General features: G+C 39.7%; 1 protein-coding gene across 5 annotated transcripts in view; it reads right to left on the reverse strand.

Moving 5' to 3' along the window:
• The window catches only part of CDKAL1 (CDK5 regulatory subunit associated protein 1 like 1), a 653,278-nt gene that overhangs the window by 238,231 nt on the left and 399,436 nt on the right, over window positions 1-15,611 (reverse strand). For all 5 annotated transcript variants that reach the window (XM_007054896.4, XM_043540055.1, XM_043540053.1 and 2 more), the window contains one exon: window positions 12,996-13,162. In XM_007054896.4, the coding sequence (XP_007054958.3) occupies window positions 12,996-13,162 (167 nt within the window). The remainder of the gene's footprint in view (window positions 1-12,995; window positions 13,163-15,611) is intronic.

A 15,611-nucleotide genomic window follows, 5' to 3' on the forward strand; every position in this document is an offset into this window, starting at 1 on the left:
GCCTTTGGAACCGATGGTATCACAGGAGCCTCATTGGCATGGGTGAGAACATGTTCTAAATGAGGCAAGTTTAGCGGGAGGAGGGAAGGGGGGTGTAACGCATCTTCCAAGGAGGCAACGGTACATGAGGGTGTGGGGATCTTTCCTCAGCCAAGACAAACAGTGTATGAGGCTCGGGGACTGACCAGAGTCTCTCCGGCACCAGTGGTATACCTCTTCAGTCGGAACTGAAGGCAGAACATGAGCCAGAGTGGAAAACTGTATTGGAACCGACTGCCCTGACCTCTGTGGTGCCGACATGGAGGGAGTACAAGGTTCGATGGAGAGAACAGATGGATCCAACAGTCTGTGCAGCTTCTTATAATGCTTGTGCACCTTGGAACGCACCACTTCTCCATGAACTTTTGGATGGAGCAGTATCCTTTTTGGGCCTGGAGGAAGACTCACTGTCACGCTTACATGCATTCTTCCTTGTTTCACAGGTAGGCCCCGACACGGGGTGCATAGTGCTGGTACCAGCATAACCAGACTGGGGCTCCACAGTAGGAGGCGCACTCCTAGATTGGTCAGGCTGATGGATGGGGGAGTTCCCCAGCCTGGATCTGACTGCAGCCTCACAGGAACCTCCACGAGGTGCTTCTTGAGGGGGAGAGCACAGCCTCCCTGGGTATGGGCAGGAAAGGAGAAGCAGATACTGCACCTGGATGCAACATGGGCTTCCCCCAAACAGTAAAGTCAGCATTAGTACTTGTCATTGATAGAGATCAAGCAAGGACAGGAAGTGCAGATCTTGAACTCCAGCTTCTTCGGCATAATCTAGTACCCTAGCAAGGGGTCGATGAAAAGGTGTTCCGAAGTCCTTAAAATCCTAAAAACTACCATTACTAACACTAAAACTACTACAAAAATATTCACTATGTACAAGAATAAGAGTCTTTTTTTCTCAGTTTGAAGAATTGCATCACAAGAGACGAGAGAACAGAAGAGGCTCCAACTGGGACCATGTAGCAGTGGCGAGAAAGAACTGAGGGCTCACTTGGCTGCCCCACCCTCTATCATCTTGGACCAAAACCAAGAAGCAGAGTAAGGGTGCATGCACGGACCAACCAATACTACTACTTTCTTAAGCTCCGGCTCTGGTCACATGGCGTGTGCATATAAGCCGCAGTGGAATACAGTAAGGACCAGGACTCGAAAAAGAATGAAGAAATCCAATGGAATTTCCCAAATAAGAAAACTTTTTCTGACGTTTTCTACATGAAAGCAATGTCCTTGTATTAGACATCACAGGCCCTAATACATACATGTTTTCCTTTTCATTTCACAGACTGCAGATGCTCTGCTCAATAATGACAAGACTGCAAATGGGCGTGGTGTAGATGCTTTAAGCTATGGAGGTCAGCTGCTTTTGCAAATATTATTTTGTTCTTTTACACTGTATATTATGGCTGGTTACAAAGTGAGTCAAGGTGTAATTTATGAAAAGGTCAGTAGAGACTCTTTAAAGACTAAAGGTTAACCATTGCCTAGAATGTTTTATTTTTAATTTGCTATCTTTTAGAAACATTTAGACTTATTATAAGACATAGGCAGAAGTCTGTGTAAAATGATATTTTGAAAAGAGTTGTTTTAACATGGCTTATGTTCTGGAGTTAAGGTTTGACTTTAAGAGAGGCTAAGAGACATATTTTAAATGTTTCATTACAATGAAGAGAAAGAGTTTATATGCCCTAAATTGGAGCCTAAATTATGGGGAGATATGCAGCACGTAAGACTATTTTGAGATTCCTGCTGAAAGGCTGGAATATTCTCTAAATCAGTGGTCCCAAAACTTTTCAGGGCCATGCCCCCACTTGCCCCTGTCCATGCCACCCCAGCCAGGAGCAGGGCCCCGGCTCAGGAGGGGAGAAGGGGCACATGGACAGAGGTAAGGGGGTCAAGGCTGGGGCTGCAGCTGGGGGCAGGTCTGGAGTCATGGCTAGGGGCCGAAGTTGGGGGCAGGGACCAGGAGTTGGGGCCGAGCTGGGTGGTGCCCTGCCGTGGCCCCCCAACAGATTGGGGACCTCGGCCTGAAGTCATAAATACACTTTTCTAAAATTCAATATTGCTTTTTTAGATGTTTGTACGGTAAACTTTAGTTATTGTTCATATGAATATGTCATTACAGTGGATACATATTAGAGGAGATGTAGGATGCAAGATTTCTTGAAATCTTTGAGATGCTTGGAAATCCAGCAGGCAGAGAAGGTATGTCAACTTTCTTTAAATACTTTTTTTAGGTTCACTCACAAAGGTTTTATAATCGTGTTGAGGAGTGCTTTTACCTGTTTTTACTATGTTATCCTTCAGCACAGAGCAGAGCAGATATCATGGAACCCTCTTAAATGTAAAGTCCACGAGAAAGAAGTTTATTTTACATCACATAAATGCCAAATACTTAGCTGTGAACTTTTTATTAATATATGTCCTAATATTTTGCAGCTGATTTACAAAAGATGGCTGGGGTGGGCAATCTATGATGAAAAGGACAGAGGCTATTCTAAAAAGAAAACAGACCTATCCTGTAAAAGAAAACTCCTTGTTGATCCCAAATATGGTGATCACTTAGATCCTGAACATGTGGGCAAGACCCACCGCCCAGACACCTGGGAGAGAATTCTTGGTAGTAACACAGAGCCCTCCCCATTTAGCGTCCCATGTCCAGCCGTTAGAGATACTGATTAATAGCAGTTACAGATGAGCCATATGCCATTTTGGGCAATCTCATTACACCATCCTCTCCATAAATTTATCAAGCTCAGTCTTAAAACAAGTTAAGTCCCCCCCCCCCCCCCCGACTCCCATTGGAAGACTGTTTCAGAACTTCACCCCTCTGATGGTTAGAAACCTTTATCTAATTTCAAGCCTAAACTTGTTGATGGCCAGTGCACATGTTCTTGGGCCAACATTGGCCCATAACTTAAACTCCTCCTCTCCCTTCTTGGTATTCATCCCTCTGATGTATCTACAGTAATCATATCTCCCCCATCAGCCTTTGTTATGTTAGGCTAAATCAGCCAAGATCCTTAAGTCTCCTCTTGTAAGGTAGGTTTCTCCATTCCTCTAACCATCCGAGTAGTCTTTCTCTGTACCTATTCCAGTTTGAATTAATCTTTCTTAAACATGGGAGACCAGAATTGCACACAGTATTCCAGAAGAGGTCTCACCAGTGTCTTTGTATTATGGTAATAACACTTCCTTACCTCTACTGGCAATACCTTGCCTGATGCATCCTAAGATTGCATTACACTTTTTCAAAGCCACATCACATTGGCAGCTCAGTCATTCTATGACCAACCAATACATCCAGGTCTTTCTCCTCCTCCATCAATTCCAACTGACATGTCCCCACATTATACCAAAAATTCTTCATATTAGTCCCGAAGTGCAGGACTTTGCACTATTACGTTTCTATTACTCCAGTTTTCAAAGTCATCCAAATCTTCTTGTACGATATTCTGGTCCTCCCTCATATTGGCAGTATCTCCCAACTTTGTTATATCCACAAATTTTATCCGCACACTCCCACTTTTGGTGCCAAGGTCATTAATGAAAATGTTAAATAAGGTCCCAAGTCTGATCTTTGAGGAACTCCATTAATAACCTCCCTCCAGCCTGACAGTTCATTTTGCAGCATGACCCCAACTGTAGTCTCCCCTTTAACCAGTTCCTTATCCATCTTTCAATTCTCATATTACTCCCCATCTTCTCTAATTTAACTAATAATTTTCCCATGTGGAACTGTATCAAATGCCTTACGGAAATCCAGGTAGATTAGATCTACTGAATTTCCTTTATCTAGAAAACTGGTTATCTTCTCAAAGAAAAATCAGGCTGATCTGCACAATCAACCCCCAAACCATGTTGTATTTCATCCCAATTATCATTTACCTCTATGTCCTTTACTTTTGCGTTCACAATTTATTCTAAGACCTTGCATAAAATTGAGGTCAAACTAATGGACCTGTAGTTTCCCGGAACACCTTTTTTCCTTTCTTAAATACAGGTACTATATTTACAACTCTCCCATCATAAGGTATGACCCCTGAGTTTATTGTATGAAGATCACCTGGACCCCCTGATTTGATCCATTAAGCTGCATGAGTTTGGCTCCACTTCAGATGTGGTAACTTTTACTTTCATATCCTTGTTCCCATTAGCCACCATGCCACTGACCCCAAGATCTTCATTATCCTTTTCAAAAGCTGAGCAAAGTATTCGTTTAGGTGTTGGGCAATACTTCGATTATCTTTAATCTCCCCCATATCACTAATGCTTAGTTGCTCCAGTTCTTCTTTCCATGTTTTCTTTTTTATTTATATGGCTATTTTAATTTCCTTTGCAAGGTCCAACTCTGTTTGGCTTTTGGCAGTTGTCACTTTTCCCCTACACTATGCGACCTCCAAGAAAGCTTTCTGCTTTCTCTTAATACCCTGTTTGAGATGCTTGTGCATCCAGTTTGATCTGCAACCCTTCCCCATGAATTTTGCTTGGGATGCAGGCTTCAGAAACTTTAGTTAAAGCTTCAGAAACTAATTCCAAGCCTCCCCCACATTCAGATCCTTGACTTCTTCAGTCCTGTCAACTTCTCTAACTAACATGCTTATTTTTTTAAAGTTTGCCCTTTTGAAATCAAGGATTCTAGTTGCAGAACTATTTTTGTTTATCCTTCCATTTAGTTTAAACTGAATTAGCTCATGGTCACTCAAACCAAGCTTGTCCCCTACAACCAGTTCATCTATAAGGTCCTCACTACTCTCCAATACTAAATCTAAAATGGCTTCACCTCTTGTTGGTTTGGTGACTATTTGGTGAAGAAATCTGTCACCTATCATACCCTGGAATATCTGTGCCCAACCATTATTATTGCATTTGTCCTCTAATCTATATCTCGGAAATCAAAGTCTCCCATAACCACATGATTCTCAGTAGTATTTATTTAATTAAAAATAGAGAGATCTCTGTCCATGTCCAAATTTGATCCTGGGGATCTGTAGCAGACCCCAAGCACTATCCCAGTGTAGCCTCTGATACCTTTCTTCCCCAAAGTGATTCTGACCCAAATAGATTCTGTTTTATCCATCCCATCACTTCTAATCTCTTTAGTCAACCTCGTCATTAATATTCAATGCTACTTCATCACCTTTACCTTTAGTTGTCTTTCCTGAATACCACATAACTTTCAATATCTGTATTCCAGTCATGACTACTATTACAGCATGTTTCTGTTATCCCTATAATATCTAGGTCCCTTCCTGCACCAGTAGTTCTAGTTCCTCCATTCTGTTATCCAGTCTCCTTGTATTGGTATATAAAACCTTAGTTGTTTCTGCTTGGCTTCACCAGATTTCTCACCCAATTAGGTACATTCATTCTCCTCCCAATATTACCTACCTGACTGTTGCTGTGGTTTTGGTACTATCTTTCCTCTTGTTAAAAAAAAAAAAAGGAGTACTAGTGGCACCTCAGAGACTAACCAATTTATTTGAGCATAAGCTTTCGTGAGCTACAGCTCACTTCATTGGATGCATTCAGTGGAAAATACAGGGAGGAGATTTATATACACACAGAACATGAAAAAATGTTCTGTGTGTATATAAATGTTCATCGGATGAAGTGAGCTGTAGCTCACGAAAGCTTATGCTCAAATAAATTGGTTAGTCTCTAAGGTGCCACAAGTACTCCTTTTCTTTTTGCGAATACAGACTAACATGGCTGTTACTCTGAAACTGTAAGGAGAGTGATCACTTAAGATGAGCTATTACCAGCAGGAGAGCTGGGGGGAGAAAACCTTTTGTAGTGATAATCAAGGTGGGCCATTTCCAGCAGTTAACAGGAACGTCCGAGGAGCAGTGGGGGGTCGGGGGGGTGAATAAACATGGGGAAATAGTTTTACTTTGTGTAATGACACATCCACTCCCAGTCTCTATTCAAGCCTAAGTTAATTGTATCCAGTTTGCAAACTAATTCCAATTCGGCAGTCTCTCGTTGGAGTCTGTTTTTGAAGTTTTTTTGTTGTAATATTGCGACCTTTAGGTCTGAAATCGAGTGACCAGACTTCAAAAACAGACTCCAACGAGTTGAACATTCCAAAGCCTTCCACAAAGACCTGCCTCTTCCTGGTGCTGGTGCAAGTATCTGGCCTTTCTCCTTCTATTCTTTCTGGCTGCAGGTCTTCTTGTCTTCTGTTCTCACTTGCAATCTTCTGCAAGCCATCCTCTGTGCTCCTGGGGCGCCAAACTCTGGCCATCTCCACTGTCTCTTCCTCTCCTCTTGTAGGACTAGTCACTCTTTTCTCCATCACTCTCCCATCATCTGTTACCGCCTGCCTCTTCCCTTCATTTTCCAACTCATCAAACCCATTCCTTGGCTCTAATGCTTCTTCTTTGCTAGTTGGCCTTTTCCTCTGCCTTATTCTTGTAGTCACATGCTTCCACTGGCCACTTTCTGCATTCAGGAGTCTAGCCACACAGTTCTCTGGTCCATCTTGCATCTGAGTGTCTTGAGGTTTCATTTTGGCTTCCTCTCTCCTTCCCTCCCCTTTGAAATTCAACCATAATTTTTAGCTGCATCTGCAAACCTTGGATCTCATCTTCCACCAGATTTCTCAGGCGGCACTTCATACAAATGAAGCATCTTTCAGCTACCTTCTCTCCAATATAACATATATCCTACAGCATCCACATCCAACATCTTCATTGTCTCGTCTGTTCCTCAGGTCACTACCACTGCTGACTGTGTAATTGTCATAGCCTTCACTCCTAGGTTCCTTTCAAGAAAGAAAAACAGAACAAAACAAAACAAACCATAAAAAAACTCCTCCCCCAAACTCTCCTTACATACTCCCCTGTTTTCAGATCTGTTTGTTGGCTGCTGGCTGGCTAGCTGTCTTTATAGGCTTGCTGATGAGGGAAGCTCCACCCCCTTAATCAAGGTTTAGTTGTGATCAAGTGCTCTGCTTCTCTCACAGCACACTACCAGACTTTGCAAATTAAAAATACAACAACAACAAACCAACAAGTAAACAAACATACACACCCTCAAGAACTTACTTACTGCCCCTAAGGAACAGGGGTTGCCTCCCTTCTCCTCCAGCAGATCACCACTCAAACTCCCCTGGGCACTGTGCTGCTGGCAGACTAGTTGGCTGCCTTTATAGGCCTCAGGGTTGTTTAAAATTCTTTTATTCCAATTCATCTGTAGCTTTTGAGGCACTTTCCCATTAATGAATATTATTTTAAAAGCTTTAGTTACCTCCCCACCAATCTTGTCTTTCAATCTCACACTTTAGAGGCATAGTTATGTACTTATTACCTCTGTTGTATTTTGCAAAGGCACTCACATCAATCCAATCAGCCTGCCATTGTGCATCCACATCTGAGACAACTACTTTATTTCTGTTAAACTGAATCCTGGTTGGTTTGTGGAATGCGTAAGTATCTTGCTCAGTAAGCCAGCTAGCTACCTGCCTTCAGTTCAAAGATTTGTGATGCTGCTTAGCCAACTGAAAAAAGAGGTCACATCCTCAAACCTTCCAACCTTGTTAGGTGAATAATAAGTTTTCTTTAACAATGTTTGTGACACGGCTGCTTCCACCAGTGCATGTTTATAAAATGGTTGCAATGCTGCTTACTGAACCAATGGTTTCCCCAGGCAAATCTCCTTGGTTCCCCAGACCTAGGTTAGGAGGACCTTTCTATTGGGGGCTCAGGGGTCAAAAGGGATTAGGCCATCCCCAGAAGGGCAAAAGTTTAGTGCATAATGCCCTTTGCTATAGGACTGTCACTTCGGTTAAGATGGGACTTCTTGTCATGTCATCCTTATCTCATTCATCAATCTTTGTGACATTTGCTAGAGGCTCCGTACTACTAACATGCGTTATTGTAATAGACTTCAGGAGCTCAATCTGTTTGGCTTAACAAAGAGAAGGTTAAGGAGTGAGTTGGTCACAATCTAAATACTTACCTAAGGAACAAAACTTGAGAACGAGCTCTTCCATCTAGCAGACAACAGTATAGTAAGACTGAATTGCTGTAATTTGAGGATAGACAACTTCAGACTAGAAATAAGACAATTTTTTTAACACCGAGTGTAATAGAGCTATTGGAACAACTCACCAAGAGTTGTGATAGATTTTCCATCACTGGCCATTTTTTTAAATCAAGACTGGATGTTTTTCTAGTTCAAACAGAAATTAATTCAGTGATGTCCTATTCTCTACCTCTTACTGAAGATCTGCTTTCCAGTTTATTTTCTTTCAGGGATACGAGCTTTCATTTGTCCACATTGAATAAAGAATAATAATAAAATCTATCACTTCTTAGTATTTTGACTATGTAAAGTGTACACATTTACATATTCTTATTCTCAAACTAATTGGCTTGGGAAAAAAACATCTTATTTCCTAGTCAAGACAAGGCCACAGGATTAGCAAACATTCAGCTCTTTCAGCCAGTATGAATATACAATTTGGGTAATGGGTAAGAATCTTGTATTCTCTTCCATCTTCAAGCACCTCCATTGCCACAGCAACCAACTGGAGGTTTTTGAGTAAGGTTCTGTGTCACAAAAAAAACACCACATGAAAGTCCCATCACCTAATGCTAAAACAAATAAGGTCACAAAATCCACGATTTAAAATACCAAATAAAAACAAATAATTACTGTAGGGCATTTAAAGCTTCAGCAATAAGCACATTTTTTGGTGAGGTCTGAGAGTGAATTCAAAAGACAGGGAACAAAGTGACTACGGGATCTCTAACTCTGTAGCCTCAAATAATGCTTATGGATCATAAGCAATACCACATCCATGAATCTCATGAACAAAAGAAATTCACTAGCTAAACAATGCCAAGCTGTGTGATGTCTTATAAATCAATAAAGCAATTGTATAATCAATACAGTGCTTAACAGGAAGTGAACAATGTGCTACGTGACGCTGATAGATTGAGATACCAATATTAAGGTAAGTATCCTGGCAGCAGTGTTAACTGACCCATATAAACTATAGGGAATTGTATCAGGATGGACTGGAAGCTGCGTTACCTGAACCAATACCAGAAGTCACAAAAAAACCCAAGCAAAATCCCTCCAAAACACACAGTCACGAGATGCTTCACAGTAGTACTTGTCAGTGCTAAACTGAATCATACGGATTAGAAGTCAACGTATTTTACACAAAAGAATGCAAGCTTTAATTGAAATACAAACCAAGTGTGTGTTTTTATTTTTATTCTATCTAGGTAATTATATACCCATTATTTGTGGTAATTCAGCACATGAGAAATATATACATGGAAGGATCTCTCCATTAAGACCAATATTTTTCCTCAGAAAAAGTGCAAGCACTTTTAATCCCTCCTTTGCCACCTGCCCAAAAGTACTTGAAAGTATGTCACAGGGAGATAGGAATTGCCATACTAGATCAGAACTGTGGTCTCGATAGTTCGGTATCCCACCTCCAAAAGCAGCCAACTTCACATGCTTCAAAGGACGGTTCAAGAAACCTTGCATAGGTAGATGTCAGAAAATCATCCGCTTCTCCACAGTAGTTAGAGATTGGCTTAAATCTGGCAGCATGAGGTTTAATATCTCTTCCAAAAATCTCTAGAATTAACTATGATAACTTGGAATATCCTGTTATACACATAAATGTCAGATTCCTTTTTGAACCTTGCTAAGTTTTTGGTCTCAATATCTTGAGATAATAAATTCCAGTTTAATTATGTGTTTTGTGAAAAAGTACTTCCTTTCATCAGTTTTGAATTTGCCACCTTTTAATTTTTTTGCATCCCTTGTTGTTGTTTTTTTGGGATAGGGAGAACACAAACTGCCAACCTACCTTCTTTATAGCATTCATTATTTTATATACTTTAATCACATGCCCTCTTATTCAATTTCTCTTAATATAAGATTTTTTCCATGCCCCTAATAATTTTTGTAGCCTTTCTCTGATCCAGCTGCAATTCTGCAATATCCTTTCTGAGCTGGGGTGACCAGCACTAAGGTCATACTGCTAATTTATAAAATGGCAATATATTATTTTCTGATTTTTTCTCCATCCCATCCCTTATTTATTTGAACATCTTATTTACTTTTCTGATACATTGTTTATAAGTCTTCATTGAGCTGTCCACAGTGACATTCAGGTCACCTTTCCTGATGTGATACAGTTAATTTAGAACCTGTAAAGCTTATGAGTATTTAAATGTTTCCCGCCAATGTCTTTTACTTCGCATTTATCAACATTTATTTATATATTTTATAATTACCAGCTTTGATATGTACAATTAACCGTCCTGCCAGGGATACCTGGGGTAAAGCTGACGAGTGTTCAAAGCTGCCTTAACATGCTGCCTAAAGCTGCATTTGACCTACAGTGACCTGCTACCATTTAGTTATTTCTAGTTACATACCCATAACAGATTAGAAGTTGAATGTGCAAACCACAAGTTTTCAGTGTGCCTGATAAATGCTAAATGTGTACTCTTAGAAACTGTGCTCGTTCCAAAAACAAATATGAAGTATTATAACTTTGATCTGTGTCAAGTATCAGGGGGTAGCCGTGTTAGTCTGTATCCACAAAAACAACAAGGAGTCCTGGTGGCACCTTCAAGACTAACAGATTTATTTGGGCATAAGCTTTTGTGGGTAAAAAACCACTCATGAAAGCTTCTGCCCAAATAAATCTGTTAGTCTTGAAGGTGCCACCAGGACTCCTTGTTAACTTTGTTAACTATTTCGATCAAATATATTGCTTTTATTATTAGCTCTGATGTTCTAAATCTATGGCATGTTGACCATACCTTCTGCAAATGCAATCAACTGATTTAATAAATATGAAACACTGTAATAAAGATAAAATAATAATATCATAAGTAATGTTAATGTAAATGTTTATGGAAATATTTCATCTTGGAGGATTCTAAAGTTTTTCAGAAATCTTATACTTTACACCCTCATTTATCCAAATGGCCAAATATCCTTCAGATAACTAGGTGTTCGGATAAACAGAAGTGCTATTTTGATCTGGGTTCTAGCTGCAAGCTGGGAGGCAGTAAAGCTTCCAGTACAGCTGGGAATGATGGCAGTGTGTGTGTGTCAGCCCCTCACCTATGGACCTCGCTGCCCTGTGACTGTCCTGGTGCCCAGGTTGCCTGTCTCGGGCTGTGGCTGGATGTGGCCCCTCAGTGCTGACTGTGGTGTCAGTGAGATCCCTTCCCCGCTGGTCACTGGGAAGCCATGTCCCAGTCTCCATGATGGGAGTGGAACACTTATCATGTTGCTATGAATACAACTAATACGCAAGATGCACTTTGAACTTGACATAGTGTTGTAGTCATTGAGTGAGTACACAGCTCCACTGGTGTATCATGAATTTTTTGTAAATGTAGTGTACCATGAAGTTCATGTGAATGTATTGCTTGTGATTTGTAGAGCTACATGGAGGACACAATGTGGATTCAAATAATGAGGATTTTTGGATAAATGAAATTCAGATAACTGGAATATACCATACATACATCAGCACTTAAATACAGCTACCTCTGGAGAGGGTGGCAATCACCAGCATACACATAACTACACAAAAGTGACTACGGGCAGAAGGGATTTAGGCCAGAAACAACAATGCAAATCTCAGCTCCTATTAAAACTGACAACAGATCTTTGAGGTGCCCAGCAAATCAGACTCATTTTAGGGTCTTATCCCACACTTGCATGGTACACATAAGAAGGATGAAACTTGTATTTCTAGAGTTTCTGTGTATTCCCAAAATGATGCTTAGACAGCTGAGGCTCCTCAGGACAGGCATTATCCTGTTTTGAGTGATACCGGAGCATCTTTACTCATTATTTTAAACTGAGTGCACTTTTATCTGTCAGTTATGTCTATCGACCTTCATGCATCAATAGTCACCATTGTTCCTAGAACACAAAGCTATTCCTTTGTATTCTAGTGGCAACAGACACTTCTTGAAAGATCCTGCATACTAGTATACAGTTTCTTTAGAAATCAAGGCAGTTAGGCTCACTTTCTATTCCTCAAGACTTTGAAGAGCTGACTAGGCACAATGTTAAATAAACATGGACTTCAATGCTTTAAGGAACCACAAGTGGAAATACTTCATTTATAATATTTGATATAGCGCCGGATGTTCACCTGCTATTTATTTTCATATATGTGTAGCTGTACCTGGGTATTGAAGAGATACAGACTGCAGAAGACTTCTAAGTCACTGCTTTTGCTCCCTTATGTTAGATTTTTCCCATCATCAATTCATAAGAGATTCAGGAAATTCATTTTGCTACCAGGTACAATTCTTTCGAGAATTCTCTCAATTCCTGCTACTTGTATATTTGTAGTTCACATCCGTTCTCCAACATATTGTCTCTGCCTTCATTGATTTATTTTGTTACAAAATGTTCTTTTCTAACTAAACCTTTAAAGTTCCCAATGGTCTCTGTGGGAACCCTGCACACTCACAGGGCAAGATTTTCACTTTTATTCTTCATCTTGATGTGTGTCACCTTAAGAACACAATGTTGAGTCTAAGAGCGATACAAAGTTTTCTGGGTGCATTTCTGAGAGGTACAAATTGGAGGAAGATTTTGACTCATGATCCATAGTTTGCTATGACCTCTTCTACTAGCTATTGAAAGGGCTGATTATGAAAGTAAAATCCAAACATCACTACCCTCAAGTTGCTCAGGTTAGGCTCCACAATATTATCATCACACTCAAGAAGATTTGGATATTTGATTAATTGGACAATCTCATATGACAGACAAATGGCTTAACATCTAAAGCCTAATTCTACAAATTTACTTTTTATAATCTGTGGCTACAAAAATTTACTAACAGCCTTAAATGAAAACACTTATTCTACACAGGATACCACACTGACTTGATTTCTTAACATCTATGTCAGTATGTAAATGATTCTCTTTTTACTTACCTCCAGATGCTCTAAAATATAGGGAGGATTTGTCATGCCAAGTCTCAGCATAGCTCCCTCAGGAATAACTTCAACCAGCTTCCACAGAAGTGTAGGAAGGTCTGTGCCAATGTCTCTGCCATAAGCCCCTGTGTCTTCGCTGGTCAGCCATATCTCACAAACACCCTCTGTGAATAAAAGAAAGAGATAATTAACAAATCTGTTTTAGAGCTGTTTATTTTATCATACAGCTGCTCACCCTTTTTAATGCAGTATTTCACAAGACTATTATGCAGCCAGGCTGAGTATTCAATCGCAGAAAAAAAGAGGCTTATCCCATGGGTAGTGGTGGGTTATTAAGTTCATTTTATGAGCACCAGTGTGCTACAACAATGCTGTAAATTATCACTGCTGTGGAGTGATTAACATTCACAACCAATGATTAATACTGTGCTGCCTCTAAAGCAACTCAATTTGGACTTTTACTGCACTCCCATCTTTGAGGCTATCTAGTTTATTAAACAGAGCAAGCAATACTGCTCAAGCAATCAGTCCACGCTAATGACCATTACCAGCAGTTAGCAGCCTGCAAAGGCCAAGGGTAGTTAAGGCTCTAACAAACCAACTGCCGAATGCGGTGATTATCATGTAACCTGCAATAACTATTACAAGCTGCATTCTTTAAATTATACTGTTAGCAATGACATATTAAATCATTCCATTAAAAGGGTAGTCAGTGCAGGATGGCTAAATAGTAGTGTTGGAAAACCTGTTTCCTGGCAGTTAATATTCTATTTTCCATCAATCAGATCTTCGGAAGTAGTGTAGTCAATTTGTGTTGTAAAAAAATCTTACCCTTGAACACTGAAATCTGTTAACAACATTTTCCTGCCCAAAGGCAGTAAAGATTGTGCCACTCTTTAACAACAGTTGATTTCAGATGGGCCACTACTATAAGTCTGCCCCTGACCTCAACCTTTTCATAATGCAGAAATGAAGCTGCTGAAGAAATAAGCCAATTAAAAAGGGGGGAGATTTTCTTTTGAGTCAATTAGATGACTAGGATTAACTCAGCACAAAGTTAAGTTTCTACTACAGGAAATGAAACAAAGAAAAGAAAAAGAAGTCACATCTACAGTTCCATCCATTAGAAGCCACATGACTGTGGTTTCAAAGTGGCTCCAACTGGACTGGCAGAGGAAGCTCAGCCTCATAAAATTTAAATGTTTTTAATCATTTTAATTTGGAAAATACAAACAAAAACATTGGTTTAAATAATGTTAAGACTATGATGCAAACAAAAAAAGCAAAATACTGCTCTCTAACTCACGCTATGTTGAAAGGGAGGTACAACAGTCTGTGTTGAGTGTCAAACTGAACTCCGATTGTTTAAAAAGGTTTTAGAACTATTTATTATTTAAAATGAAAACAATTTACAATATAAACCAAAAATGTTTTATTTAAAATTTTGCCCACTGGGATAGCTTCATGAGATGGACTTCTTGTTTTTGTGAGAGTCCTGGTGGAAGCAGTATTGAGATGGTTCTCTCCAGCATACTTCAGTTCAACATAAACAATGCTTTATAATGCAGGACACAGTCAAAATGATCAGACAACGATACTGAAATGTCCTTTGGAACACAGTCCTCTATGCAAATATGCAGTTAGGCACTTACAAAAAATCCTGTAAAACATCCTTCAGAATAGCATCTGCACATGTTCACAGCCCACCTTTAAAAGTCTGATATCAGATATTGAAAAGTTTGATTAATTTGCAGCTGTTTCTCCACTGCTATGTAGCCATCATCCACTAACATTCCATTACATGTACCTACATAGCACAGTCATGTTATCACACTTTCAAGCATAACCTTACAGTCAAATGTCTCAAGAGTTTTACAGTGTGAGTAAATATATTATACACACTCACTATTGGTTTTACAGAAGTTGCTAATATTTTTAGCAACATACTTCACATCAAGCAATGCTAAGCTATTGCAAAGGTTTAAAAAAAATATGTATGGTGCAATCAATGGAAAAAATGAATAATGTAACATTAAATAAATAAATAAAAATCTTAAACGAGATACAAAAACAGGACATTAGCCATTATTTTCCAGTTGCTGGCATTCACCAAAACAATAACGTGGACACTTTAAAGTGATCAGACTGATTTTAATTTATAATTTTTCCATCCAAATTGTTCCATGTTTTTACCCTCTGAAGAGGATTGCTGGAACACTGCCTTGCTGTTGCCAGATGAATGTGAAGAAAGAATGTCTATGAATAGGAATGGAAACAACATTCAGGTGGAAAACAACAACTAGCTCTTAAAGCTGCATAGGTGGGACTATTAGCCCCCTGGTGGGCTGAAACTTCAAATTAAATCACATGAAAAGGAAGCAGCTGTATCAGTAAATCAGCAACAACAGGAATAACTGTCTTGACTGCTCTGCGATCAGGATGCTGAATAAAAGGCAATGGGTATAATCCATGCTCAGACGGCAAAAACATGTATATAATGTAGAAAAAATACTACAGGAAAACCTTTTTTCCCCAATTTCAGCCTTGCAAAAGGGATAAGCAAATCCTGAAGGCTATTATTAGTCCTAAGCCTTGAAATCTATACAACCTGGG

The sequence above is a fragment of the Chelonia mydas genome, chromosome 2 (genome assembly GCF_015237465.2).
Source record: "Chelonia mydas isolate rCheMyd1 chromosome 2, rCheMyd1.pri.v2, whole genome shotgun sequence".
NCBI classification, from domain to species: domain Eukaryota; kingdom Metazoa; phylum Chordata; order Testudines; family Cheloniidae; genus Chelonia; species Chelonia mydas.